Source organism: Ursus maritimus, unplaced genomic scaffold (assembly GCF_017311325.1).
Source record: "Ursus maritimus isolate PB19 unplaced genomic scaffold, ASM1731132v1 scaffold_5, whole genome shotgun sequence".
NCBI classification, from domain to species: domain Eukaryota; kingdom Metazoa; phylum Chordata; class Mammalia; order Carnivora; family Ursidae; genus Ursus; species Ursus maritimus.
The window spans coordinates 88953309-88979333 of NW_024426663.1; the positions used below are offsets into that span (position 1 = coordinate 88953309).

A 26025-nucleotide genomic window follows, 5' to 3' on the forward strand; every position below is an offset into this window, starting at 1 on the left:
GCCGCCGCCGCCGCCGCCGCGCCACCGCCCGCGGGGCTACGTCACTGCGCCGCGCCCGCCCGCCGCCGCCCGCGGAAGAGTACGTCATGGACCCGCGCCGGCCCGCCTCAGTCCGAAGGGGTGCGCGTCATAGCACGGCGCCGGCGTCGCCCCTGCCCTCAGGCTTGTCATCAACGCCGCGCGACGCAGCGCTCGCGGATGACGTCACGGCGGTGCAGCTGGAGGACGGGGCGCTCGGTCCGCCGTGACCGTGTGTGCTGCCCGGGTCCCTTCCCCTCCCGTCTGGCCAGCGGCGGCCGGGACGCTGACACTCGACGGTGTTCCGGAGCTCAGGCAGGGCGGCAGGTGGGTGCGGGAAGGCGCGGCGTCGCGGGGTGTCAAGGGCTCTCCCCGACCGGTGGGCCGGGCCCTGCGGTCAGCCGCCGGCCCTCGAGGGCGACAGGATGGGGCGCATCCACTTGCTTGTCTCCCAGCCTCTCATTTTCCCGCGGGATCGCTTCCGCAGGGGGAGGGAGGCCGGCGGATGCCCTGCCCACGCAGACGAGGGACCCTGGCCGGGAGGGTTCTCTTCCTGGGGTACACATGTCCGACGTCTTAGGCAGGTGTTCGTCTTTCAGCGTCCTGGCTCGTCACCGCGCAGACATCAGCGCAGACGCTTTCCGGGGGTCAGCGCTTAGTAACGGTAGCCCCGGGTCTCGGCTCTCCTGCCATCCCGACATTCCTATACGTTGTGGGAAATAGGTGGCCTTGGGAAGCCTCCGCAAGCCTCCGCCGTTTACGTTACGCTCTGTATTAGAGCGGCTTCACCGACCCCGTAACCCGGTAGAAAGGATCTAAGCCCGGCCACAGGCTTACTGATGCAGAGGCTTGGGCGTCCGGCGCTCAGAAACCTATGCCACGTCGGGGCCGACAGCCTGACAGGGTACCGGGAGGGACTGGCAGAGACCTGGTGACGACTCCCCTGTTGGAGACGCACTTGGGTCTGTGGCTTTTCCTGGCTGGATTCGATGAAGGTCAGTTAGGTGGGAAGTCCTGTCTTTTTAAAAGATGTCTTATTTTCTTGCCCAGCAGGCACACACCAGGCCAGTGGCTGACCTCGAGCCTTCACGTCGAAGGGGCCCTCACGAGGAATGGCCACCTTGGGCAGGCTGCTTGGGTAAGCAGGGGCTTCCGGGCCCCCGGGGACTCCTGTCATGGGGCCATCTAAGGGGAACCTAGCCAGTGTGTTTATCTGGAGGACAGGTACAAGCAGGTGCGGATGAATGCTATGACAGGTGTCGAGGGAGGAATGGAAGCGGCTTGTGAGTACTTAGCACCAACACATGATGGTGGTGATGTTCCTATTCAGATCCTGCAGCCCAGCCCGGCTCTGGGTCCTTGGAGAAGGCCATCCCTTCCAGCTCTTCCCCCTGGAACTGCCCCCTTCCTGCCCTTCCCCTCACCCCCTGGTCTCCCTGAGATGAGAAGTATGGTGTGATCAGTGTTGCCAGAGAAGCAAAGCAGAGCTGGCTTCTAATGGGTTCTGTGGAATCTGGGAGAGAGGGATGGGGCACCTGAAGCTGTGGGTCAGTGTGAAACTAGGCAAGGGACTCTGGTACAATGTTCCCTGCAGGGCCCTTGTCCTAAGAAGGTTCATGTTAGAACCACTGTAATGGTGAGGGAGCATCCACTGTCTTCTCAAGGGTCACTTCCAGCCCCATCCCGCCAACCCATGGTTCTCAGGGGTGGCCTTGTCCTGGGCTCCCTGGCACTGCTCCTACCCTGCCTGCCTGACTGCAGGCTCTCCTGGAGCCAGAGCTTACCACACGACTCCTCTCTGCCATCTCCATGACTCTAAGGGCAGGGACTGGGGTCTTTTGTCAAAGTTGACTGAGGGCCTGGTTCAGTCTCTGGGACTTCCCAGCAAACAGTTTGTGTTCTTGCCACCAGGACAGCAAAGTCTAGTGGAGGAGACGCACCCTCATTCATCCTGAGGGGCTGCTGGGAAGTGCAGGGTGTTGTGGGAACACCCCCCAAGGCAGGTGCTGCTGGGCTGGGGCTGTGCTGTTGCAGGGCACTCAGCCAGGCTGCCTTGTGGACGGAGAGGTCCTGAGACATGGGGACTTGACGGGAGCCAAAGTGGGGACCAGGCGGGAGGCCATGGGGATGGTTTGGGCTGGATGCTGCTGCTTGCCTAGTGAGAGCCTTGGCAAAGGCATGTGGTGGGTGTCTGAAAGAACGCTTCTCCCCACAGCTCTGGGGAGTTCTGGAATTTTGCTGTGTGACAGCCTGAGGTCTGAATCCAAGTTTGCATGAAAGCTGGGCTGCAAGGGACACTGGGGGCCAGGGGGCGGGAGACCGCTGCCAGGTCATGCGACCTGGTAGATGGCGCACAAGGGGCTTCCTCTCGCCTTCTATCACCTCAGAGTACATGCCCTGCTGTGTACAGGAAGGCCAGGTGTTTGCCATGCTCAGAAGCCAGGTGGGCTGCAGGTGTCTTGGTCTGCTCTGGCTGCCCTAACAGAATGCCTCAGGTGGGGCGGCTCCTCTCTGCGGTTCTGGAGGCTATAAGTTTGAGGCCATGGTGCCAGCAGTGTTGGGTTCTGCTGAGGCCTGTCTTCCTGGCCCTGAGTCCCTCTTCTCTCTGTCTCTTACAAGGGCACCAGTCCCACCATGGGGGCCCTTGTGACCTCATGTAATCCTACTCACCTCCTAGAGGTCCCACGCCTGATGTCATCCCATGGATGTTAGGGCTTCGATGTGTGAATCTGGGGAAGACACAGAGGTCCAGGCCATGGAACTAGGTCTGTGTTCCTCTGGAAGTCTGTTTCCTGCCTGATCCTCACGTACAGTTCCTGAACTGTGCAGTGACAGCACCTTGAGCCCACTGGGGTCCCAGCTGCTGACCTCTGACTTCACTCATCTGAAAGCCTCCTGCACTTGCCCCAGCGATCTCTTCCATGGGGCAGGAGCTACTCTGACCCTGCTCTGCTCTGGTGTGCATCACCGTGTGCCCCCATAGGAGCTGGACGGCCTGGGCAGCGTGGGCCCTCCGGTCCCACCAGTGGCCACTGACCAGGGTGTGTGTGTGGTTCTGTGTCTGTCTGCAGCCTGATGTGGCAGCACGTGGTGACAGGGGCTACTCCGGTGCGTTACCACCTCCACACGTCCTCCTGGCAGGCCGACAGCAACAGGGCCTTGCTCACGCGTGTGCACCGACAAGCCTACGCACGCCTCTACCCCGTGCTCCTGGTCAAGCAGGACGGCTCCACCATCCACATCCGTTATCGGGAGCCACGACGCATGCTTGAGGTATGCCTCCCTCCCCAGCGCTCCCTGGGGTGCAGGTCCTGGTGGGCTGGCCTGTGGCAGCCACTCCTCCTGGGCCTTGTGTGCTCAGTAGCCATGGCAGCTTGAAGGGGGAGGGAGGGCGAGCCATGAACTGGGATTGCTGAATGAGGAGAGGGAGAAGGGAGAGTGGAGTTCCCTCCACTTGTCAGGACCAGAAAGCAGCTGTGTGTCTAATGAGTATCAGTGTTGGGGAAAACAAGCAGAAAATTTGCTTAGAGATTGAGAGCTTTGATGAGAGAGAGAGAACCTAGCAGAAGGTAAAAACTTTCCATGGCACAGTGGAGTTGAGGAGACATGAACAAGGCCCAGGACCCTCTGAGCAAGCTCTGTGCATGCCCTTCCCCAGATGCCTGTGGACCTGGACGCCCTATCCCCAGAGGAGAGGAGGGCACGGTTCCGGAAACGCGAGACCCAGCTCCGAAAGAAAAAGGAGGAGAAGCCAGAGCTTGGTGACGACTTTGACTTGGAGCAGTACAAGCGGTTTTGGACAAAAAAGTGACCGTGCCTAGAAGCTGCCTTGGCCGGGGACGCCATGGGCAGGGAGGTGTGTCTTTAAATGGTGTGTTCACAAAGCTGTCTCCACGTCCGCTTTCCTTCTGGTGCGACCAGGCCAACCAGCTGGCCCAGTATTGGGTCAGGCTGTGGTGTTCGCACGAGGCCTGAAGGGCACGTGAGCCACCAGTGTGGGAGGAGAAAAGGGGGAGTGCAGAGCCAGCCCCCTTGGGCCCTGGGGCCCCCTCACCCCTGTCTCACCTTCAGCTTCAGGGCACTAGGGGCTCTCCTGGTGGAGCACAGCAGCCACGGGGATCGGATGGGAGGAGCAGAGTGTCTGGGAAGCCAGGACAGGCATACCCTGTCCCTCACAGGGGTTCTCTCAGCCGCACCCGTCCCACAACAGGAGGCGCCATCAGCCTCGTCATCCACTCCACTGGCTCGAGGCACATCGCAGCAACAACCAACCAGGCTTTCTAGGGTCAACTGCCATTTTTCTGCTCTGGGGGTGGGTTTCCCCCTGGCCAGGCTTCTACAAGACCAAAGGGGCAAGTCCCAGTCTCTGCAAGTGCAGCCAGCCTGGCCCAGGCCTGGGGCTGCCCCATGTCCTGTCCTGGGCTGTTGATCGTGGGCCCTGGCTATCAGGCTGTGTCTCAGAAACCTGAGGGCCTGCACTACAGCAATGGGCAGGACATGCAGGCGTGACTGAGGAGGAAGGTGGCTGTATCTGTGGCTCCCAGGGACGGGTGCTGGGCTCTCAGTCCCCACTGGTCCACCGAGCACACTGCCACCAGCCGGTTCCTGGGGAGAGGCCCAGGGCCTTGTCTGTGGTCGCTGTCCAAAACCAAGTTACTCATCACACTTGTGGAAGACGGCAAGGCACTTTTCTTGAAGGGGGGGGGGTCACAGCAACGGACGCAGGGGTCTAGCAGCAGGGGACAGATGGAGCACAGCACGGACACGTGGGGACTGGTAGCCACAAGGCAGGGTGGGTGTTGGTGATAGGAAATTACTAACATGGATCTTCCAGATAGGGGGTTTCTGGCAGAAGCCCCGTAATGGGGTTGTTCCTGAAAGCAGGCCTGGCAACCCCCCCAGCTCTGCATAGGAAAGTGCCACTCTACTGAGGGTGGGGGTCTGACGGAGTGTTCTTGCCATAACTGGGTGCTGTGGAGAGGGACGGGAGGCCCAAGGCCTGTCTGCAGAGCTCTGGGAGTCCGAGTGGTCTGGTGTAGATGAGAACCCCATCTGCACCTGGTCCTTCCAGGTCCCAGAGACTTGGTGTCCAGGGACCCCAATCTCTGGCCTCTGCAAGACCCCTCCCCCACCCATTTGGGGGACTTCAAACGCTGTCTATGCTGATGTCTCCCAGTGTCCAGGCCCCCCGAGGGGGCGGGGGCTGAAGGCAGGAAGGGCAGCAGGCTCTGAGCTCACCCTGCTTTGCCCACCACAGCCGCCCCCCATAGCGCCATGGCCACGGGCTCCTGCCGGAGGAGCGACACCCGTGGTCTTCCTGAGCTCTGTGGGGGGGGGGGGGGCGCGCCTGTACTTGCCCACCTGCCCTCCCATGCTGGAGCCCCCTCGGGACAGCCCCGACCCAGGGGCCACGCGTGGGCGAGCCGAGGCTCCAAGACGACAGCGCTGCCGGCCGGGAGCCTCCTCACCCGCGCTCTCTCCGAGAGCCCGCCCCTCTCCGGGCACAGCCCTGACACAGGGCGCACACGCGGAACGCAACTTCGGGACCCTGCCCCTCGACCCCGGCGTCACCCACACAATGTGGGTGCTAGCGGGACCCTAAGATCCCGCCTCAGCGCCTACGTCGTGCTAGCGGGACCCTAAGGTCCCGCCTCAGCGCCTACGTCCACGCTTCCCCCCTCCAACCAGTGCGCAAGGCGCGTTGATTGGACCCGGGGGAGGGGAGCTGTGAGCAATGCGCAGGCGCGTCGGGGCTCCTTGGGGCAGGGCGGGGCGTAGAGGCGCGAGGCTGTGACGCGGGAGATGGTGAGCGGTGCGCAAGCGCGCGCGGCTCTGCCGGGCCTGCGCGGGTGTGACGTCACGGCGCGCGACGCGGGAGCTGGTGCCGGTGCCGGCGCCGCCCGGGGCGGCGAGGCCAGGGCTTCGGAAGGCCGAAGGGCGGCGGACGGCCTGGCACCATGTTCGGCTCCAGCCGGGGCGGCGTGCGCGGCGGACAGGACCAGTTCAGCTGGGAGGATGTGAAGACCGACAAACAGAGAGAGAACTACCTGGGTCAGCGCGGCGCCCAGGCCCGAGGGTGGGGGGGGGGGCGGAACCAGGGGCGAGAGGGTCGCGGGTGAGAGGGAACAGGTGCGCGAGGTATCGCAGGTGCGGAGAACTGGGACGGGGGAGCTGCGGGCGCGCGGAACGAGGGGACGCGGGGTCCGCGGGTGCAGGGTATCGCAGGTTTGGACAACGGAGGCGCGAGAGCTACGGGTGCGGAAACGGGGGCGATGCGGCAGTCGCGTCGACCCCGCGGGCCGAGCACTGGGCGCTGCATCCCCGCAGGCAACTCGCTCATGGCCCCGGTGGGCCGCTGGCAGAAGGGCCGAGACCTCACCTGGTACGCCAAGGGCCGGGCGGACGGCGCGGGACTGAGCCGGGAGGAAGAGCTGGCGGCCGTGAGGCAGGCGGAGCAGGAGGCGCTCATGGCGGCGCTGTGAGTGCGCCCCGCGGGGTCGGGGGCGCGCTGGGTGGGGGGCGCGGCGGGGACGGAGGGGCAGGGGCCCGGGCGAGGCTGGCTGCTCCCTGAAGCTCGCACGCGGCCCCCGCAGAGGCTACAAGAACGTGAGGAAGCAGCCCACTGGCCTGAGCAAGGAGGTGAGGGGGCCCTTCCGGGGGGTGGGGGGCGAGGCGGGTGGATAGAGCGGCTGCGAGCGCCCGCGTGCCCTCCGCACAGGACTTTGTGGAGGTGTGTAAGCGGGAAGGAGGGGACCACGAGGAGAAGGGAGTGCACCGGCTGCTGGGCCTGGGGAGCTCCAGGTGCGTGGCGAGGGGGTGGATGGTGCCCGTTCCGCGCGTGGAAGCAGCACCCGGCAAGGGAGGAGACCCGGGGCGTTCTCATCGTGGTCTCGCCTGCCTTCCTGCAGCGGCTCCGCAGGTCGATTGGCGTTGTCCCGAGAAGACAAGGAGGCCGCCAAGCTGGGCCTGTCGGTGTTCACGGTAACTGCCCTAATGCGCTGGGATCCTGGTGCGTTTTCCCTTGAGGGGACCCTCCCAGCTTCCTGGCCCTGCCCGTGGGCATCCCGGGGCACACCCCCACCCCCCAAGAGTGCCTTCCCTCCGCAGCACCATCGCGTGGAGAGCAGTCGGCCAGGCTCCTCTCCAGCGTCTGCCAGGAAGAAGCCTAAGTCAGAGGAGGAGAAGGCAGATCCCGGGTAAGGGCTGCCCACCCTCCGCCTCTCGGTGTACTGGCTGCCTCTTGGGTCAGTGCCATTCCCAGCTCCCACTCCTATTCCTTCAGGAGTGTGTCGCCCGTGACCACCTGCTGGGGTCCCTGGGGTGGGTGTGCTCAGATGGGACCACGTGCAGGGGGAGGGCAGGGTGCACCCCCACCCCCTGCTGTTCTGGTATCCTGGAGCAGATGGGCTGCAGGGGTTGCCAGCTGGCGGCAAGGGTGGGTGGAAGCCTGGAAGGGGCAGCGAGGCTGCACAGTGGGGCAGGTACCCCAGGCAGTTTCCTGCCACAAGGGGAAAGAATGCTGTATGTGCTGGTCACCAGCAGGTATGGCCAGTACATCATGAGACTCTCCCCACAGCCCCGAGAGCTACAGGAAAAGCAGGAAAGAGAAGAAAAAGAAGAAGAAGAAAAAGCACAAGAAAGAGAAGAAGAAAGACAAGGCACATAGGAGCAGGGTGGCCTCGCCGCTGCTCCCTCCTTCTGCTGGGTAGGTGTGCCTCTGCCTTAGGGTGGCCTGGTGGGAGGGGTAGGGCAGCCTCCCATGGATGGGGTGTCCCCGGTCTGCCCAGATCCGGGCATCGCAGGCACCACTCTGACTCCGACGACGACTCCTCATCCTGCTCTAAGAGGCGGCGCCGGCACCACAGTGACTGACAGGGCAACTTCCGGAGGGAGTCCCACCTGCCCAGGACGATGCACTGGCCTGGGAAGGCCCTGGACAGCTGCTTCTATTTTTCTTTAACTCACTCTTTGTACTTAAATAAACTTATTTTAAGGGGAAAGTTTTTCATACTCCAGGGAAGGTGGTGGCCACATGTTCCAGTACAACCAGCCCGAGACTGTGTTGGGAGGGGCACTTTCCCCGTGCTGGTGTCCTGCAGTCCCATGTGGGCCTGGCCTTGGCACTAACTTCCCATCACTGGGGACAAGCTGGACATTTAGATCACAGGCACAGACTTGTCCCTGGAGTGCCCCCCGCCCCGGGGACCTGCCTACTGGGTCCCTTCTGCCTCTCCTGGGTAGGGTGGGGCACCAGCTCCTTCCACCAGGCCTCCCACCATCTCTGTGGGGAGGTGTGCACAGAGCCGTTACACTAACCTCTTATAACCAGCTTGAGTGAGGACAAAACCCAGGCTGGATTCATAATTAAGACAATTCTGTCTTCACAACTCTGATCCTGGTTTTTCAACCTGTTAGTGAACATGAGCAATCTTGGGTGGAGGCCAGACTGGGCATGGCAGGAAGCCTCTGCTGGGTATCTCCAGCTGGCCAGCAGCCATACTGAGTTGCAGAGCAGGGGCAACAAGAAGGGCTCCAGGTTGGAGGGACGGCTTCTAAGGAGCAGGAAGGGGCCTGTGGCAACATGGAGCTCGGCCAGGGGTTTTCTGCTGCTCGGTAATAGGTTACCTGGGGGTGTGTGTGTGTGTGCGCGCGCGCATGCATGCGCATGCTGCAGAGGGTGGACGTGGGGAAGAGCAGGCAGCCCACACACATGACCCCTAAAGCTGGCCCTGGGCACAGCCCATGGCCTGGCACTGCCAGGTTGGACCAGGACAGGCACTGGGCCACAGCTGCACCTATCACAGAAGGAATGGTCAGCTGCACGGTCTGGGTCCCTAGCTGGGGACCTTGTGTGTCCGGAGGCAAGCCATGGGTCACTGGCACCCAAGCACTGGAAAGCCATGAAATAGTTAAGAGATTTTATTCTAGTAGCTATAATTACAGTGCTTGTTTGTCGAAATGAAAACTGAAAACAAGTATACAAAACAGTTGATTACTAATCGTGTATTGAAAGCAGTAAGAGGTTCCACGACACCAAATAAACCAGTTCTGAGGATTTCCCCAAGATAAAGTTTAACAGCTCCAGCTTCTTCAGTGTTTATCAAAATACAAAAGAAAACAGTAGAGGTCGTCGTTTCGATGGCAAATCTGACCCTTGCAGGCTGAGGGAGTGAAAGCACATGTAGACGGGGGCTCCGGGGGCTGAGGCTCTAGGGTGACTGGCCCGCCCGCCCGCACTCCTGCTGGTGAGACCCCAGGCAGCCCGGAGCAAGCCAGAGTGCCCACGCGGACCCAAGGGAAGGCCGGGGTCCCTCCAAGGGGTCCGTGAGCAGTGGCCGCAGCCCCCAGCCTGTCTCCTGGGCAGCTGTGTAAGCACAAGTACAAGCACAAACGCTAGGGGATGCGGGATGACCCGAGACAGAGCAAATCACAGGGACCCTATCGTGACCATGCAGAATGGACCGAGGCTGGTTGTGCCCCGCCTCACGTTCCCGATGGGCAACGGACCACGGGTGGACTACACTCTGGCCGCCGCTGCAGAACCGACACGGCACGTTTCTCCCTTCTGTGTCCAAGTCTTCTCCTTATCTTGTATTTGTAACTATTTTAAAAATGCACTGAGTTCGGGTTAAAAACCAACCACCAAAATGGATCTCAACACAGATCTAACGCCCAAGGAGGAGTGCCAGGCTGGTCAGACACAGCAACTCCTGGAGGCCCCGTGTGCCTAAAATCCCTTCTCAGTATTGAACTGTGGGTTGATTCTCTTTTTACAATAAAAAAAGCTGAGTAATATTGCATAGGAGTACCAGAAACTGCCTCGTTGGGAACAAAAACTATTTACATTAAATAAAAACCCGGCTGCAGGCTGCGTCTGCACATTTACAGCATGGTGAAGCACACTGTGACCGACCATGGAGACAGCTTCTGGCACTCATACCACATGAGAGTAAAGCAGGGTGAAAGGAGGGAGTGGGGGGAGGGGCACGGCTCACTTCTGGTTCCGGAGCTGATTGGACAGCCAGTCCAGTCCCTCATAGAGCCCATCCCCGCTGGTGGCACAGGTGGCCTGAATGTACCAGTTCCTGTGGCGCAGAGAGTGCAGCCCCAGCTTGTCCGTGATCTCTGCCGCGTTCATGGCGTTGGGGAGGTCCTGGTGGGAGAGGCCCAGTGGCTTCAGGTCAGCAGACTGCAAGGACCACCCCTACCCACCTGTGACCCCTGCGGACCCCCACCCCACCTTCCAACTGCCCGCACAGGGCAGCGGGGTCCCGCATGCGTGTGTACCTGCTTGTTGGCAAACACCAGCAGGACGGCATCCCTGAGCTCATCCTCTGCCAACATCCTCATGAGCTCCTCACGAGCCTCGTTCACACGCTCTCTGTCGTTGCTGTCAACCACGAAGATGAGACCTGCCGAGCCGTGGGTGTTAGGATAGGCGCCGAGGGCACCTCCAACCTCTCCTGCGGGCCACAGCCCCTCCACTCACCTTGTGTGTTCTGGAAGTAGTGGCGCCACAGAGGCCGGATCTTGTCCTGGCCGCCCACGTCCCACACGGTGAAGCTGATGTTCTTGTACTCCACAGTTTCCACGTTGAAGCCTGTGGGAGCATGGCCCAGGTGAGCCTTCCCCAGAGCCCCCCTGATCCCCGCCATCGCCCCACCCCCGCAGCCCACTCTCCTCACCTATGGTGGGAATGGTGGTCACGATCTCACCCAGCTTCAGTTTGTACAGGATGGTGGTCTTCCCCGCAGCATCCAGGCCCACCATGAGAATGCGCATTTCTTTTTTGCCAAAAAGGCCCTTGAAGAGGTTCGCGAAGATATTCCCCATGCTGTAGACAGGTGGGAGCAACACTGGCCAGAGAAACCTGTAGAGACAGCAGTCCCTGGGTCTCTGTGCTGCCACGGCCAGCAGCACAGGAGCAGCTTGGGGCGCTCCCTCCAGCTCCGGCAGATGGACAGGCCTGACTCCTAAAAGCTCATAGGCAGAAGCCGACAAAACCTGGTTCCCAAGCAGCAGAAACGGAGTCCTGCCCTTAGAAGGGAGCATCTGGGGATCTCAGGACAGGGTGACTGGAGTTGGAGGCTGCTGTCACCTAAGGAAGTGATGCCCACGTCTGCCCTACCTGCCCTGGGTGTGATGTGTGACACGTGACACGTGGAGAAGGAATGCCAAGCACCTCTAGAAATACCCATCCCACCAGGGACACAGGCCAGAGCCGACCTTCACCGTTGTGCTGAGAGCTTAGCACTCACCCACAGGCAGGACTTGGAGACAGACCACACCTGGCCTCTTGGGCAGCACGACAGCCATGAAGTCCGAGGGGGAGACTGTCAGGTGGGCACTTCCACCCCAGTGAGGAGGCAGCCCCTAGGCCGCATCAGGGTCCCCTCGTTCAGAGCACAAACCGGGGCCCAAGTCAGGTGGGTAGGAAGGCGCCGGCAGCCATGGCTACAGCGGAGGGGTGGGCCACCCACAGCTCCCCACCCCCACCCCCCAGGGCACAGGAGGTACTTTCATTCTCAACAGTTTCCTTTCCAAAGAGGGACTTGGGAGAAACAGTCACTTTCTCAAATGCAGACTGCCAAGGAATCTGGGTTTTCAGCACCTAGCAAAAGCCAAGCAGCAGGGCGTGGGGCAGCCTTCAGACACAGAGAACGGTCTGTGTGGACAGAAAGTCACAGCAGCGTGTTCTGGGTAGGCACAGACAGAGTGCTCCTGAGGCCGGGAAGGAGACTGGGAAGCAGCCCAGGAAGGAGACCTGCCACCTGCACCTGTCCCCAGGAGTGGTCAGGAGCTCCCCAGGCTCTGGAGCATGGACAAGATGCAGCCCCCCGCCCCCAGCCCTCAGCTCTGACGACAGGCTCAGGTGGTGTCTCTAGGTCCCCACTGCTTTTGGCCCTTATCACACAGGGTGAGCACACACACATTCCCGCTCCCCTCTGGTTTCAGCAGCCAACACGCCCTGGCCAGGTCAGTCTGCCTAGTCATTCCGACAGCGGCCAGTCAGCACTGTCCCCAAGTATCAAAAGACGCAGCATTCCTGTTTTACTTGGTGGCTTTCATGCTCCAGCAGCCCCAGGCATGCTCAGTGGAGGCCTTCATACTGGCTTCAGTGAACTTTTTTCCAGTCGTCGTTAAAGATTTTAAGTCCTCTCTACGCCCAATGTGGGGCCTGAACTTACAACCCTGAGATCAAGAGTCGCACGCTCCACCGACTGAGCCAGCTGGGCACCCTGCTTCAGTGCATATTTGACACGTTTTATTCTTTTGGCTGTGAGCAATATTACCTATTCAAAAAATCAGAATTTAAAATAATCTTTACTGTAACATTTCCTTCTGCAGACAGCCAATTTTCCTAACACAAAGGAGGAAAAATTCTCTGGGGAACACANNNTTTCAATGTTAGTTCTGCCAAAATCACTAATGAAAAGATGCTCAACCCAAAAAGACAAAGAAAAAGGGGATGATGAGTTCTGAAGGCCAAGGGAGTGTGGGTGGGGTCTGACCTCATGTTCTTCCTCAGCTCTGCAGGGAAGGGACCTTCCTGGAGCCACAGACCGGGGCTCTGCTGCCCGCATCCAGGTGGGAGGACATGGATGTGCACCATGCTGGACACAAGGACACAGGGTGCTGGACAGGCAGGATCACAACCCGGCAGACGTGCACATGTCACCTACAGGCCTCCCAGCCAGAACCTATGGCTGCTTGTATCTGGAGGACCCAGAAGAGCTGTGCCCTAGCTCCCTCTAAAAAACTGCCAATGGCGGGGGGAGCAAGACAGAAGACTATTTAAAAGGAAAAAATTAACAACTCCCCCAATCCACACACAGCCCCAGGCAACAAGGCAGGAATCTGGTGCCCACAGAACAAGGACAGGCTCATGGCCAACCTGACAACCAGAGTAAAACACACACACACACACACACACACACACACGATTAAAAAGATGAAGAGCAATTTCAAATTTCAATTGTATTTAAGAATCGTAAAAGAGGGGGGTGGTGGTAAGCAGTCCCAGATGGCTCAGTCAAGGTTAAGCATCCAACTCTTGATTCGGCTTAGGTCTCTCTCTTTTTTTTTTTTTTTTAAAGATTTTATTTATTTATTCGACAGAGATAGAGACAGCCAGCGAGAGAGGGAACACAAGCAGGGGGAGTGGGAGAGGAAGAAGCAGGCTCATAGCGGAGGAGCCTGATGTGGGGCTTGATCCCAGAATGCCGGGATCACGCCCTGAGCCGAAGGCAGACGCTTAACCGCTGTGCCACCCAGGAGCCCCTGATTCGGCTTAGGTCTTGATCTCGAGTCCTGGGTTCGAACCCCATGTTGGGCTCCGAGCTGAGCATGGAGCCTGCTTAAGATTCTCTCTCTCCCTCCCCCTCTGCCCCTCTCACTCCTCCCCCCCTCAAAAAAGAGAGAGAGAGAAAAGAAAAAAGAACTGTAAAATGGGCCAAAGACCAGAACCTCCCCAAGTAAGATGTACACATGGCAAATGAGCACATGAAAAGATCTCCGCAGAGAAATACAAATGAGAACCTACTAGAAAGGCCCAACGCCACAACAGTGACGACACCACAGCTGGTGTGGACGTGGGGCAGCAGGAACTCCCATGGCTGGCTGGTGGGGTCACAGGACAGGACAGGCGCTCTCGAAGACAGCCTGAACTGAACACTCTGACACCCCAAAGGAGCTGAAGCTACGTCCACACCAAATCCTGCCTTACCCACAACTGCCAGAAGTCAGAAGCCCCCAAGCCGTCCTTCGGAAGGACAGTGCCTACAGAGACTGTGGTCCACCCAGAGGACGAACAGTCTGCGCTGGAAAGAAGGACGCTCCCACACCACCCGACACAGGGGAACCCGCACTGTGTGTCACTGGGTGAAAGGTGTCCATCCGAGCAGGCTACTCGCCCTGTGATTCCAAGGACAGGGCGGCATTCTGGAGAAGGGGGGACTGTGGAGACAGGAGACAGAGCCCCTTGCTGGGTGCCGGCGGACTCGGGGGAGCACAGCGGGGCTCCGGGGCCGTGAAACCCCATCACTCTGTGTGACCCTGTGGGCACAGACACGCGTCCTTCCACACTCGTCCAAGTCCACAGCACGCACACACGGAGAGTGACCTCCCGCAGAAAGGAGGGGCTCCGGCTGATACAGCGTCAATGAGGGTCCATCGGCTGGTGGGGACGCTGACCTGAGGGCGGCTACGTGCCTACAGGAGCTCCCCATTCCTTCCCCTCCATTCTAGGGGAGCCAGAAACTGCTCCAAAGTCTTTGGGTTGAGGGGAGGACAGAAATTCTTAAACAAAATTAACATCTGACAGACAAACTCCAAAAAACAAAGAGCAAAGAAAATTATGGGAAAGAAATTCTTCAATGTTCCAGCTCAGGAGAATAGAAACCTCCAGACTGAGGGAGCCTGGGGTACAAACACTGAGAGAGACAAACTCTGAGGACACCAAGGGTCAGACTGCTTTATGAAGTGACAGGGCAGTGCTTCCAACCTGTAATTCTATACCCAGCCAAGGTAACGATTCAGGGGAGGGGCAAGACAAAGAAGGTCAGGTCAGACATGCACACCTTCCTTGCAAGGTAGCCACGGGTGAGGGAAGCAAAGGAGTACCCCAGCCCTCGGAAGGAAGGAGGCACGGAGGCAGAGTTCCAGAGAAGGGGAACACACTATGCGCATGGCTAAAACATGGGGCTTGGCAATCCTAAGGCAATTGGGAAAAACATCAGCTAGTCACCACCTGGCTCAATCACGATACGGTTGCTGTCATTGCTGGGTATCCAAGAAGCTGAGGTCAGACCTCTAGGCGTCAGGGGCGACCCTCACTGCCCCAAGCAGACAAACTGAGGAATGTTACCAGCACACTCATTTAGAAATACAGACCTCACAGAGGAGCCATGACAGGGGCTATCTCTGGGAGGCAGGAGGGGAGACTGCGACTTCTACTTGTTTTAGCGTTAACGTATCTCGTTCTTACAAATCGACACAAAATCCTAGGGACTAAGGGGTGAAAATGTCCTCTGTACTCTCCTCAACCCCCACGTGGGCAGCAGGACCATCTCGGTGTAAACCTGCCCATCAGCCTCCTCCTAATGTGCCCCTGCCAGCCCCCCAAAACCCCACTGGCCCACACACTGTCCCTGGCCCACTGGGCTATGCTGAGCGTTCATTACCAATGTGGTCCCTGTCCTGCCCACGTGCTTTTTCAACAGATCAAAACCCTAGAGCCCCGTGGGGATGAGCATGAAGTCTTGGGTTTCAGACACTACCACACACAGCAGCTGTTCTCTCCAACTACTCTAGAAACTCCTAGACTTCCCATGCACCTGGCCCAGGACCTAACACTACATCCGCTGCAGGAAGCCAGAGCCAACCCGTGGCCTCTCGGCACAGGTTCTAATGTGTGGGACACTCAGCCAAGGTGCTATGTCACAAGTTCTGCCACCAGAATCCCTGGAGCTCAAGTCAACACCTGTCTCCCAGGTTAACTGTGATGACCCTCCACATCAGGGAGCCATGAAAACACGGACTTTCTCACAAGAGGGTCCTCCGGCCTGGGAGTCAGCACCAGCCCCACAGCCCTGTGGGAAGGGCCACTAACAACGGAAAGCAAAGAATGTGGTAACCTACGTTCTCCGATGCAAAGGTCTCTCTGGCTACAGGCCAAGGCCAACAATGGGGCCTCTCTAGGGAAGGCTGTCCAGCGAGATAAAAACGCAGCTTTATGAGTTTACACCCGTTCCACTCCAATCAATGAATACCACGTGACCAGTAAAGCCGCTGAGAAGCGAGTGGCGCTGTGACCTCTACCTGCACCCCTGGCGACCCCTCCAATGGGCCTGTGAGATTGCAGGACAAGCCAAGCCATGGGAGGTGGCTGACTCAACAGACTCTCTAGCAGCGATTACCGCCAGGACCCAAACTGCTGCAGTCACTAGCACGAAGAAACCACCAACCTGGAGTTGGACGTGGGAAACGAAAATGTGACCCAGAAAGGCCAAACCACAAGGGTCTGGGTTCCATGCTGTGCTGTACATGGGGAGTTCAGAGGGACGAATCCCCTACTCAAATGAAAAGCAGGGGGACATGTGAGCTTTTCCTCTTTCCGCCTTTGCAAAAGTCAAGTTCATCGGGCATGAGTTACATATAGAGAAAAGTGCAGCTCTGCAGTTCACACACTCAGTTTTGATATCTAATGTGAGAAAAATTAATGCAGAAAAGACTTTCCCAAGGAGCTGATACACATTAGGGACTATTTTTTAAAGGTTTCACGAGCAAGCAACTGCCTTCTCGCAGCCACCTCTGTGCACAGACTGTCAGTCACTCCAAAGCCCAACCCATCCCTGACATGTGGAATTTAACGGTACGAGGAAGGGGTCCTCTACATTTGTTGGTGGATATGGTCACAAATAATGTGCGGCACACTGCTTTCTGCACACCAGCCTGGGCTTCCAGTGCACCGGCAGAACACAGCCCTGACCCATCCCCCCACCTACAAGCCCCACGTTCCATCCTGCTGGAAGGGCTCAGACTCCTCCTGTGGGCAAGCAGCACATCACGTGTAGCCCCTATTTTGCAGAAATCAGTACATGCCAGACTAGTGATAGGCAGATACACCTCACAGCCCTAACACAATTGTGACAAAGACTGGAATCAACACACTCACAGGGGAGAATATTCAGCCTAGCACACTCAGCGGACGTGACTGACCTTTTTTCCCATCCAGTGTTATACACACAACAGACACATACCCTCTGAGTTCCAAGTATGCAACACAGTGACCCCTCGAGCAGGTGTATATTGTGAAATGGTCATCACGTCCCACAGCTACAGGGTATTTTCCTGTGAGAACTTCTGCACTCTCCTCTTAGGAATCTAACACACAATCCAGTCCTGTCAGCTATTCGCCAAGCTGTACCCTCTGTCTCAGGACAGCCTCTGGGCCACCGTCACCCACTTCCCCCACTCCCACTATGAACGGTCAGTAGGAAACAGAACAGCAGGCACACCACTGTAGAACTCCACCATTCTGACCTGCACCTGCAGGCCGGTTCTGAGGAGTGGTCCACGGTGTTTTCCCATGCAGCGACCCCACACACCCAGCCCCGAGGAAGGAGAAAGAGCCCCAGACTGGGAAGGCCAGGACCCTAACAGTCTCTAACCACCCTCACTCTGCACACTGCCTCTGAGAGCTGGAGGAGGGGCGTTACCTGGCAGGTCTGACTCAGAAGGCACAACCAGTGAGATGCAATGTCGCGTCCTCTTTGCCAGCTTCAGATTCAGAGTTAAACGCCACAGCTAGAAGTGAGTTTCATTATCAGTGTAGCTCGTCTACAGAACACGCACGTCCAAGAGCCACCAGCCACTAACAGAACAGGCACAGGCCAACAAGGCGCAGGTGGGAACAGCCCGAATGCAATTAATCCTACTCACCACCAGCTACAAAAACCAAAGCCCTTAACTTTGAAATGATTTTTAACTTTTGAAATGATTTTCCTTGTAGCTTCCCCTTACTCAGTATTCAAGTTTTACATACTACTTTTTGAACTTAACTATCCTCAAAACAGCTCACTGAACTTGTGTTTTTATGAACTCTATAGATGGAAGCGAATAACCAGACAGGCTGTAGCGTGATATACACAACATGCACCAGAGGCCACAGAACACCGGTCACATGGCCTCCAACTGGAGAACAAGGCCGGATGACACACACGGTCTGTGCAGGACACGGAACATACATGCCACTCGGTCCCCAACTGCTCTGCCCGAAGATGAGATACACAAGCTGAGGCCTCGCCAGGATGCCGTGTCAGGAGCTTCCCTCAGCTGCGTGCACTTGTCCTGGTGCTATTTTCTCAGGCCTGATTGGTCCCTGGGCTCGAGGCCTTCCAGAAGACAGACATTTCTGGCCCCCACTCCTAATGTACCCTCACACGTAAGCCGCTCCACTCTGGCTTACATGTTAGGGGCACAGATACCTTCCCTCTGACCCAAATGCAGTCAAGTCTGAAGGACTCGTCACTGAAAAGAAACCAAAGACCAAAAAAGCAAACTTGCATCAACCACGACACTGAAATGCACAATAAATTAAACTGAAAATGGGAATTCACTACTGTGACCATAAGGCAAAGCAGCATCTGAGAAACCACGGGCAGCTCTAAACCACCCATCACCCCGAGAAGCATCCTACCACCAACTCTTACCAATCTGCACAGGGTTAGGGACTGGTCCTTTTCAAGCCGGCTACAACTGTAGCTCAACATCACCCAGAGGACCAGCAGTCTGGGATGGGTCAGGAGACCCCAAGACCCCACCCCAAAACCCCCAGTGCCTTCTCCATGAGGGCGCCCTCAAGCTGGGACGTCACCTTCCACAGGAACAGTCCTCTCTGCGCCACCCTTCTGGGTGCACCCTGGCCACACGGCGGGGCTGAAGGTCACCATGCTCACAAAAGGAGCAGCTGCACAAGAACAGCAGCGCCAGGCACGAAGGCTCCACAATGCAACGGGAGTGGAAGCCTGGCAGCACATGCCCTCTGACCCCAGCTCCAGTCAGCACATTCTCAGAGGTGTCTTTCATAGCGGGGTCCCCACAAACGTGCTGAGGCTGCTGCACCTGCTCCTGTGCCTCCTCAGAGCGGCCACCGAAGCCCACCATGCAGGCACAGGGAGGAGGGCTCTGGGAGTGCCAACCACTCCTGCAAATCACCCAGAGCGGCCAGGAGGCCCCTGAAGCTCTCTCAGCACAGAGGCGTTGGGCAGGGGAGTAGGCCAATCCACACCCCTGGTTTCTGTCTTCCAGGGACCATTATGGAAAACAAAATTAAGAATTTGCAGCCCCACCTCTTTTTCTGGAGACAGCCTTCCTGAGGACATAGAAAAGCCAAGCCAGCAGAGGTTCAGAGCCTCTGCTCGATCCCCCAGCAGCTCTGCCCCCCTCCGGTGGCCTCATCAGGGCGGCCACCAGTGCCAGCTCAGAGCACTCACAGGCACAGGGGCTCAGGGCCTCTCTCCCGTGCTGGTCCTGTCCCAGAGGCCACTGTCCTCATGGGGACGTATCATGTCTGTCCACCTCTCCACGGCCTCTTCTTGCCTCTGGGCCATACGTGCGACCCTGGGCGGCCCTGGTGCTGGGGACTCCTGTTCACACGTCTGCCTGTGCCATCCTCTGCTTGAAGCCCCTCTATAGTCCCCATCCACCTCTCAGATGAAAGGCTGGGGTCAGCATCCTGCACACTCACATTCTAGTACCACTGCTCCAACAGGACACCCCCCTGCAGATTCCTCTCCTACTGTCCCCCCACAGACTGAACCCCCAAACATAACCTAGCAACCTTCTTCTAGTTCCTCAGGCCCAAACCCCAGAGACACCCACAACCTCTGTCCCCCTCATCCCCTAACCCGCCTGCTTCACCAGCAACTGCCTTCACCTCTCCCTCTGGAAGGCACAACCCCTCGAGTACCTGCCTGTGCCCTGGCCCCCTCATCTCCTCTCTGGCACCCCAACAGCCCGTGGCTTCCACCCCACCAGCAATAGGCCTGCTGGTAAAGTCAGATGCCTGTACACCACATGCCAAGCTAGGGTCCTCACCAAGGTCAGGGTCGACACCCCCGTGGTCTCACAGCACCATGCTGCCCTCTCAAGAGGAAGCTGGCAGTCAGCACAACCAGTATCCACCTCGGACTGCAAAAACCCCACCGTGTTGCTCCATCTATCACGTAAGGGGGAACTAAAGGACAGTGACTCATTATCAAGCGTGCACTTCCATACTGGGTATGACCACACTCCACACCCCACAGAACCACCTGCCAGAGACGGCTGTGAATGCACACCATTACAGTGTGTGGCAGGCACGCAGACACTGGGGGTGGCTGTTTGGTTTCTCCTGTGAACAGAGAGCAACTTTTGGTAGGTTCTACCTTGATTTACAAGGTAGCTGCATTCCTGGAAGATGCAGAACATCTATTAAAACCACGCCAAAAAGAAAAAAGTGTTACTTCTGTACACAAAACCCATTTAAGTTTAGGAAACTGAGATTTTTCAATTACATGAGGTCACAGAGAATGCATTCTTCCCAGTCCCAGAAATTCCTGAAATACCCTTTCTGGGGGGCTAGACCCATGGGCCTACAGCAGGCCTCCCTGCCCTCCCCACCCAAACTGCTCCTGGCGGGCCTCCAAACCACCAGGTGTACTCCTGCCAGAGGGCCTCTGCACCTACTGTTCCCCTACCTGGCAGACACTTTCTGTTTCTCCCACAGACCCACAAGACCCCGCTCCCTTACAGCTCTGCTCAAATGGCACCTGTCAGGAAGCACTGTCCCCGTGCCCCTCCCCAGCCACACTCCTGCTCTGCCCACAGCCAGGGCACCGCATGTCCACCCAGCCTCGTGCTCTGCCAGTGGGGATTCCTCTGCTGCTCACTTCCCTGGGCACCCATGAGATTGACCATCAGGGAGCAGAGGAAAAACCATAAAAACACATCTACCATAGCCCATAGGGATTAATCACACACATCTACAAATAGGCTTTTCCTAAAACCAAGTTAGTCTGGAAAAACCCATCAAGTCAACAATGAATTTCATGCTGGGTCAGTCTGACGACACTCTGACATTCCAGGGAGGCAGCCAGGGCTGCAGAGACATGGTCTGCTACCCTGGACAAGTGTGTGCATCGCAGCAATAGCACAGGACCTGCCCTCAGGTACTGGCAACTAAATACATTTTCTTCCCAAGAGTTGGCAAAATCCTCCATCGCGTTGACAAAGACAAATGCTAAATGCTATAATTATTTTCGGCAAAGTTTCACCACCCAAATCATCAGAACATAGAGTATTTTAAATATAAATTAGTAGATTCAGTTAATTAGGAACCCCGTGCTTACCTACAGACGATAGGAATATTCACAAGAAAATACACTGTTGGCAGCAATTTTTAAGACAGCCTTTGTTTTGAATCCTGTGATCAAAACGCTGGCACATGGAACTCTGTCTTCATTCCTACCCCTCACGAATGAGACTAGACGCAATCTTGAAATTGTTTCCTTGGCCACTTGCACCTAGGTCAAACTGATGGGATACGTTAAAAAAAAAACAAAAAACAACTTCACGTTAAAAGATATTAGAGAGCTCTAAGCACCAAGTTTTCTGTTTGGCTTCCATATATAGCACCACACAAATGATTCTGTGTGTAATACAAACTGAAAGACATCAGGTATTTTACACAGGACTTGGCATCTGGAATCCCTTCTAGCTTGCTAGCATCCCTTTGAAGAGCAAAACTTATTAAATTCTGATTAAACACATATTAGTGTTTCCAAAATCTACCGTACACTTCCAACTCCTGAAAATGTGCACGGATCATTACTGGGCCTCCCACTAATTTATGCCATATACTAACAGTCACCTCTGTGGCCTCAGAGATGTACAGAAACGTTTGCCACCTACACAGAATCAGCCCCATATTGGTAAAATCTTCCTGCCTTCTATGCTTTTTTTGTTTCTTGTCTTTTTTCATCAGGGCTATCTGCTGCTGACAGGCTGCCAAGCTCCTGTGGCCACAGTGTGCAGAGACCAGGACACAAGGGTCTATAGGTATCCAGTGGAGGGAGGTACATCCCAGTACGACCCAGCCAGCTTTGCTATTGCTTCCAACTCACACAGGAGTCGAGCAGGCCGGACTGCAGGGGACAGCCTAAGAGACTTCTACGGATACAGAGCTTTGATGCTTTTTTTGTGAACTTTGCCACATTTCTTTCAGCTCATCAGGCCAATCTGTCCGAGGATGTGCCTACCTTCCAGAACAGTGACAGAGCTGTAATGAACGCTCCAACAGATACAGTACACCTACGCTATAAAGACTTCATAGCAATCACGAGAATAAGCACCTAAGGATGACGTGATTTAGCAGAGAGGTGGCACGTGTAACCCGGAGTCCCCTCCCCTACTCTGGAGTCACCCCTCACCCGTCCCTACCCTAGAATCAAGCCCCCCCAATAACCCCCTCATATTCACACTCTGGATTCACCCCCCCATACACACACTCACATTCTGGACTCAGCCCCCCGCACACACTCATATACTCAATATCACACTTTCTCTCACACACATTCCCAAAGCCGTCCTTTCCTTGCCACTAGGCAGAGTAACATCCGATGGACTACTGGGTCAAAATCATTTCTAAGAGACTGAACACCCTCCACACCGATGAGGAGCAGGCCGACCACAAGATCTAAGTTCTTATCTAATTTTAAGAAGCCAGGAAGGAATAGCAGATTTGAAGAGCAGACTGAAATTCATGTATCAAGGCCATTCTTGTTTGGAAGACTCCGCAGGAAACGGACTCGACTTTCTCAAAGCAAGTTCCTACACTGTTTATGAGCTTGCACAAGGTTCATGCCGGAGGCCAAAGGGCTCTGGAGATGGTCTCGGCAGCAGAGGGCCCACACCAAGTGTTACTGAAGCAAGCAGGAGAACCAGAGTGCACCCTCCTGTCCTTGCAAGCCTGTCCAGGCTCCAGGAGCGGCAGCTGAGCAAGCCGGAATGTCCTCTTCATCTTGTGGAAGAGACACAGCCAACAGCTCGACCACAGGATTGAAAAACCAGAACTGTGAGGAGCACACAACCCGTTTCTGCTTTCTACTAACTTTCTTTTAAAAGTGATCAGACAGCATGTGAGTCAGCCATTACCCAAACCAACTATTTCAAGTCTTTTGAAGTAGTAATTCTGAATACCTGCCTGTGAAGACAGCCCTCCCAGGAAACAGATTGTAAGGACCAAGTGATATGGATTACTTTCAACAAGGCATTCCTCAAGACAACCCTGAGGAGGCCCATCTCCATTCAGCCCATTAAGAAGACAAGATCTTTACAGGAGGATAGGAGCTCTAACAAAACGGCCAGATTTGTGATGAACACATACACACTCAATTCCCTTTAATTTTGGACCCAGCTGACAGTTTTGGCCACTTGTGTGGTTGGAGAAAACTCTACGTGACAGCAGCGCACACCCAGTCGGCCCCACACACGGTGGGTCTCAAAAGTGCTATGACACAGCGGGGCATCTCACACTCCACAGCCGGAAACGCAGAACCAGTCATACAAACAGCGGGCAGAGAAAAGTGCTGACCACTCACTCACTAGTTCTGAAAAGAGAACTACAGCTGACCACTGGAACACCAGTAGCAGGACGAGGACACCGCTCTCCACAGTGACTTCCGGGACCACCCCAGAGCTCTGCATTCCCTCCTCCTGCCAACGATTTCTTGTGCAATTCTGCTCAAGCACTGAAGATGGCAACTCAGTTTTGAGGAAATGGGAGGGTGCCACCCAGCTCAGAGCAGTCTGAACTGACCACCTAATATTGCTAAGTACTGTGCATGAACCAGCAAGCCTCATTAACACAGCTACAATTTCACACGCCCCACCACCACCCTGATTGAGCAACAAGCAAGCGTTAGAACGCAGGGCTGGGGAGACAGCCTCGACCCCGAGAAGTCGTTCTACAGGTAGATCAGAGATTCACCAACTAGGAAGGAAGGGTGTTCTCATCTTTGCCAACGGCAGCCAGGAAGTAATGCCGGGTTGCAGTAAGTTTTGATTAAGGGGTCCTGCACCGCCGCGGGCGCGCCCGGACGGCAGCCGAAGCCTCCTGGGGCCACAGGTGCTCCCACTCGGACCCCAGGACCCCGCCCCACCACACCGGCCCAGGAACGCGGGACCGGCCCCGCCCCACCCCCGTCCTCCGAGCCAACAGGAACTGGGCTCAAACCCTGGCCATCGCGTGACCTTGGCGGTGTCCCGGGCCGCGGGCTTCAGTTTCCTGGTCCTCGAGACCCCGAGGCGGGAGGCCTCGCAGGCGGAGCAGGAAGCAGAGCTTCCTGGGGAGCCCGCGGCCTGGGCCGGACTTCCGGGCGTCCACCCCGGCGGCTCTGGGGGGCGCGAGACCGCGTGGGAGACTCGGGGGGCCGGCGGTGCGACCGACCCCTGCCCCGGCCTCCGTCCCCGCCCTGGTCCCCATTCCCGGCCGGGTGTGTCTCCTAGCCCCCGGCCCCGGCCCCCCACCCCTCCGCCTCGACCCCAGGCCCAGTTGCGGTCTCCTCCCCCCGTCTCGACCCGGCATCCACTTGACCCCCAGCCCATCCTCGACCCCCGGCCCAGCCCTCTGCGCCCTCCCCGCCTCAATCCTCACCCCAGCTTCGACCTCGGCCTCGACTCGACCCCCTCCCTAGTCTCCACCCCCGACCCGGGTCGCCGCGTCCGCCCCGCCGCGGGCCCCGGCCTGGCCGCGGCCCGCGACCCGGCCTCGGGCCTCACCGCCCCAGCCTCCCCTCGGCCCCCGCCCGGCCCGGCCCAGCCTCACCACGGCCCTCACCGCCCCGCCACCGCTGCGGTGGGCAGGGCCTCGCGTGGCCCGGGCCTGTCCCCGCCGCCCACCGCCCGGCCCCTGCCCCTGCCCCAGGCTCCCAGCTCGCCGCCTCACCCTCGGCGGCCGCGGCGAGGCTACTGCTCCGAGCCAGGCGTTGGTTTCGCTCCCACAAGATGGCGGCTCTGACGGCGGCCACGTCAGTGCCTGCTGCCGCGGGGGACGCTGGGGAACGGGGCAGGCCCGCCTGCGGCCCCGCCCCTCTCCGCCACAGGGCGCACGCGCAGACCCTGGGCAGGGGGCGGGTGCGCGGGGACAAGAACTCCGCCCCTCCCTGGGCCGCGCCCCTCCCGCCGCTGCGCGTGCGCACCCGCTTGCCCTCGCCCGGGACGCCGTCCGCCTGCGCCTGCGCTGAGCTTCTCCAGGACCTCGCGGTGTAGGACCCGCTTGCCCATTTTGCGGATGCAGAGACTGAGGCGAGGGTTGGCGCGGCGGCCGCGGAGAGGCGGCGCCAGGGTGCACGAGAGGGTACCTGTCCCCTCCCTGACGAGGCGGTCGCCGCGAGACCCGGCAGTTCCCGGCGGTCGCTCTCCCCGGGCGCCTACCCCAGGTGTGGAATCGTGGTCACCACTAGTGGCCCGGTTACCGACGTGACCCACGCAGCCCCTCGCGCGCCGGAGGGGCCCAACCGGGGGAGCAGACTGCCATCCAGTAGCACAGGCCGAGCAGGAGCCCGGCCGGGCAGGGGACAGCGCTACCCCCGGGGCCGCCGCGAGCCCAAATCCTGGCAACCTGGAAGGAAGAGACTCCCGCTCTGGGAAACCTCTTTGGGCTGATCAGAAGGGAGATGCGGACAGTCGCGGTCCCTCTCCACGGTCTTCAGGCTCAGGGCTTGGCTGTGGACCCCGCGTAGGACCTTACTCTGCCCTCCCGCCAACCCCGGGCCCCTCTCCTTTCTGCCACCCTGGCTCCCTCCCCCCACCTTCGTGCTGCTTTGAAGGGTCCCACACCAGAGAGGGCTTGTTGAGATTGCTGGAGGTGCTCCAAACTCGTGTGTTGTAGAGGGCACAAAGCAAGGCCATCACCTGGGCCCAGGGGCCTGCCTGGCAGAGAAGGCCTGCCTGGCAGAGAAGGCCTGCCCAGCAGCCTCCTGCGTCCCCCTGCCCCCCTCACCCACCTGCTCCCCTTGGGCAGGGCCCCCTCCTTGCACTGGGGCAGCTGCGATCCTACCAGCTGCCCAGTCCTCCTCAGGCCCTCCCCCAGCCCCAAAGAGTGATTCCCTCATCTTATCAGAGGCTGATGGCCCCTTGATCTTGTGGACCAGACGCTGCGGACCCACCTGGCAGTCCCAGCCTCCCCTAGATCTCACCATTTATAAATGAATTGGCCGGGGCGCCTGGGTGGCATAGTGGTTGAGCGTCTGCCTTCGGCTCAGGGCGTGATCCCGGCGTTGTGGGATCGAGCCCCACATCAGGCTCCTCCGCTATGAGCCTGCTTCTTCCTCTCCCACTCCCCCTGCTTGTGTTCCCTCTCTCGCTGGCTGTCTCTATCTCTGTCGAATAAATGAATAAAATCTTTAAAAAAAAAAAAATAAATGAATTGGCCGGTGGCCTGCACCTCAGCATCCACCCCCAAGG

General features: G+C 58.1%; 3 protein-coding genes across 6 annotated transcripts; 2 read left to right on the plus strand and 1 right to left on the minus strand.

The window, feature by feature from the left end:
• The first annotated feature begins 172 nt into the window (after window positions 1-172).
• Window positions 173-3902, plus strand: MRPL55 (mitochondrial ribosomal protein L55). 2 transcript variants are annotated; one of them, XM_040622752.1, is made up of 4 exons: window positions 173-345; window positions 1069-1156; window positions 3090-3291; window positions 3677-3902. In XM_040622752.1, the coding sequence occupies exons 2-4, from the start codon at window positions 1131-1133 to the stop codon at window positions 3827-3829; spliced, it is 381 nt and encodes a 126-aa protein (XP_040478686.1). In that variant the 5' UTR covers window positions 173-345; window positions 1069-1130; the 3' UTR covers window positions 3830-3902. The 2 variants fall into 2 exon arrangements, with proteins under 2 accessions (XP_040478686.1, XP_040478685.1); XM_040622751.1 differs by having other exon boundaries at window positions 1072-1156.
• A 1949-nt stretch (window positions 3903-5851) lies between these two features.
• Window positions 5852-8018, plus strand: CUNH1orf35 (chromosome unknown C1orf35 homolog). Of its 2 annotated transcripts, XM_040622753.1 has the most exons (8): window positions 5852-6069; window positions 6346-6496; window positions 6612-6657; window positions 6737-6819; window positions 6927-6999; window positions 7126-7214; window positions 7595-7723; window positions 7806-8018. In XM_040622753.1, the coding sequence occupies exons 1-8, from the start codon at window positions 5976-5978 to the stop codon at window positions 7888-7890; spliced, it is 750 nt and encodes a 249-aa protein (XP_040478687.1). In that variant the 5' UTR covers window positions 5852-5975; the 3' UTR covers window positions 7891-8018. The 2 variants fall into 2 exon arrangements, with proteins under 2 accessions (XP_040478687.1, XP_040478688.1); XM_040622754.1 differs by lacking the exons at window positions 6612-6657; window positions 6737-6819.
• Window positions 8019-8923: 905 nt separating this feature from the next.
• ARF1 (ADP ribosylation factor 1) lies at window positions 8924-24644 on the minus strand. 2 transcript variants are annotated; one of them, XM_040622755.1, is made up of 5 exons: window positions 24506-24644; window positions 10704-10888; window positions 10508-10618; window positions 10306-10430; window positions 8924-10171 (listed from the first exon to the last, which is right to left on the minus strand). In XM_040622755.1, the coding sequence occupies exons 2-5, from the start codon at window positions 10849-10851 to the stop codon at window positions 10010-10012; spliced, it is 546 nt and encodes a 181-aa protein (XP_040478689.1). In that variant the 5' UTR covers window positions 10852-10888; window positions 24506-24644; the 3' UTR covers window positions 8924-10009. The 2 variants fall into 2 exon arrangements, with proteins under 2 accessions (XP_040478689.1, XP_040478690.1); XM_040622756.1 differs by lacking the exon at window positions 24506-24644 and adding an exon at window positions 20910-20929.
• Between the last annotated feature and the right edge of the window lie 1381 nt (window positions 24645-26025).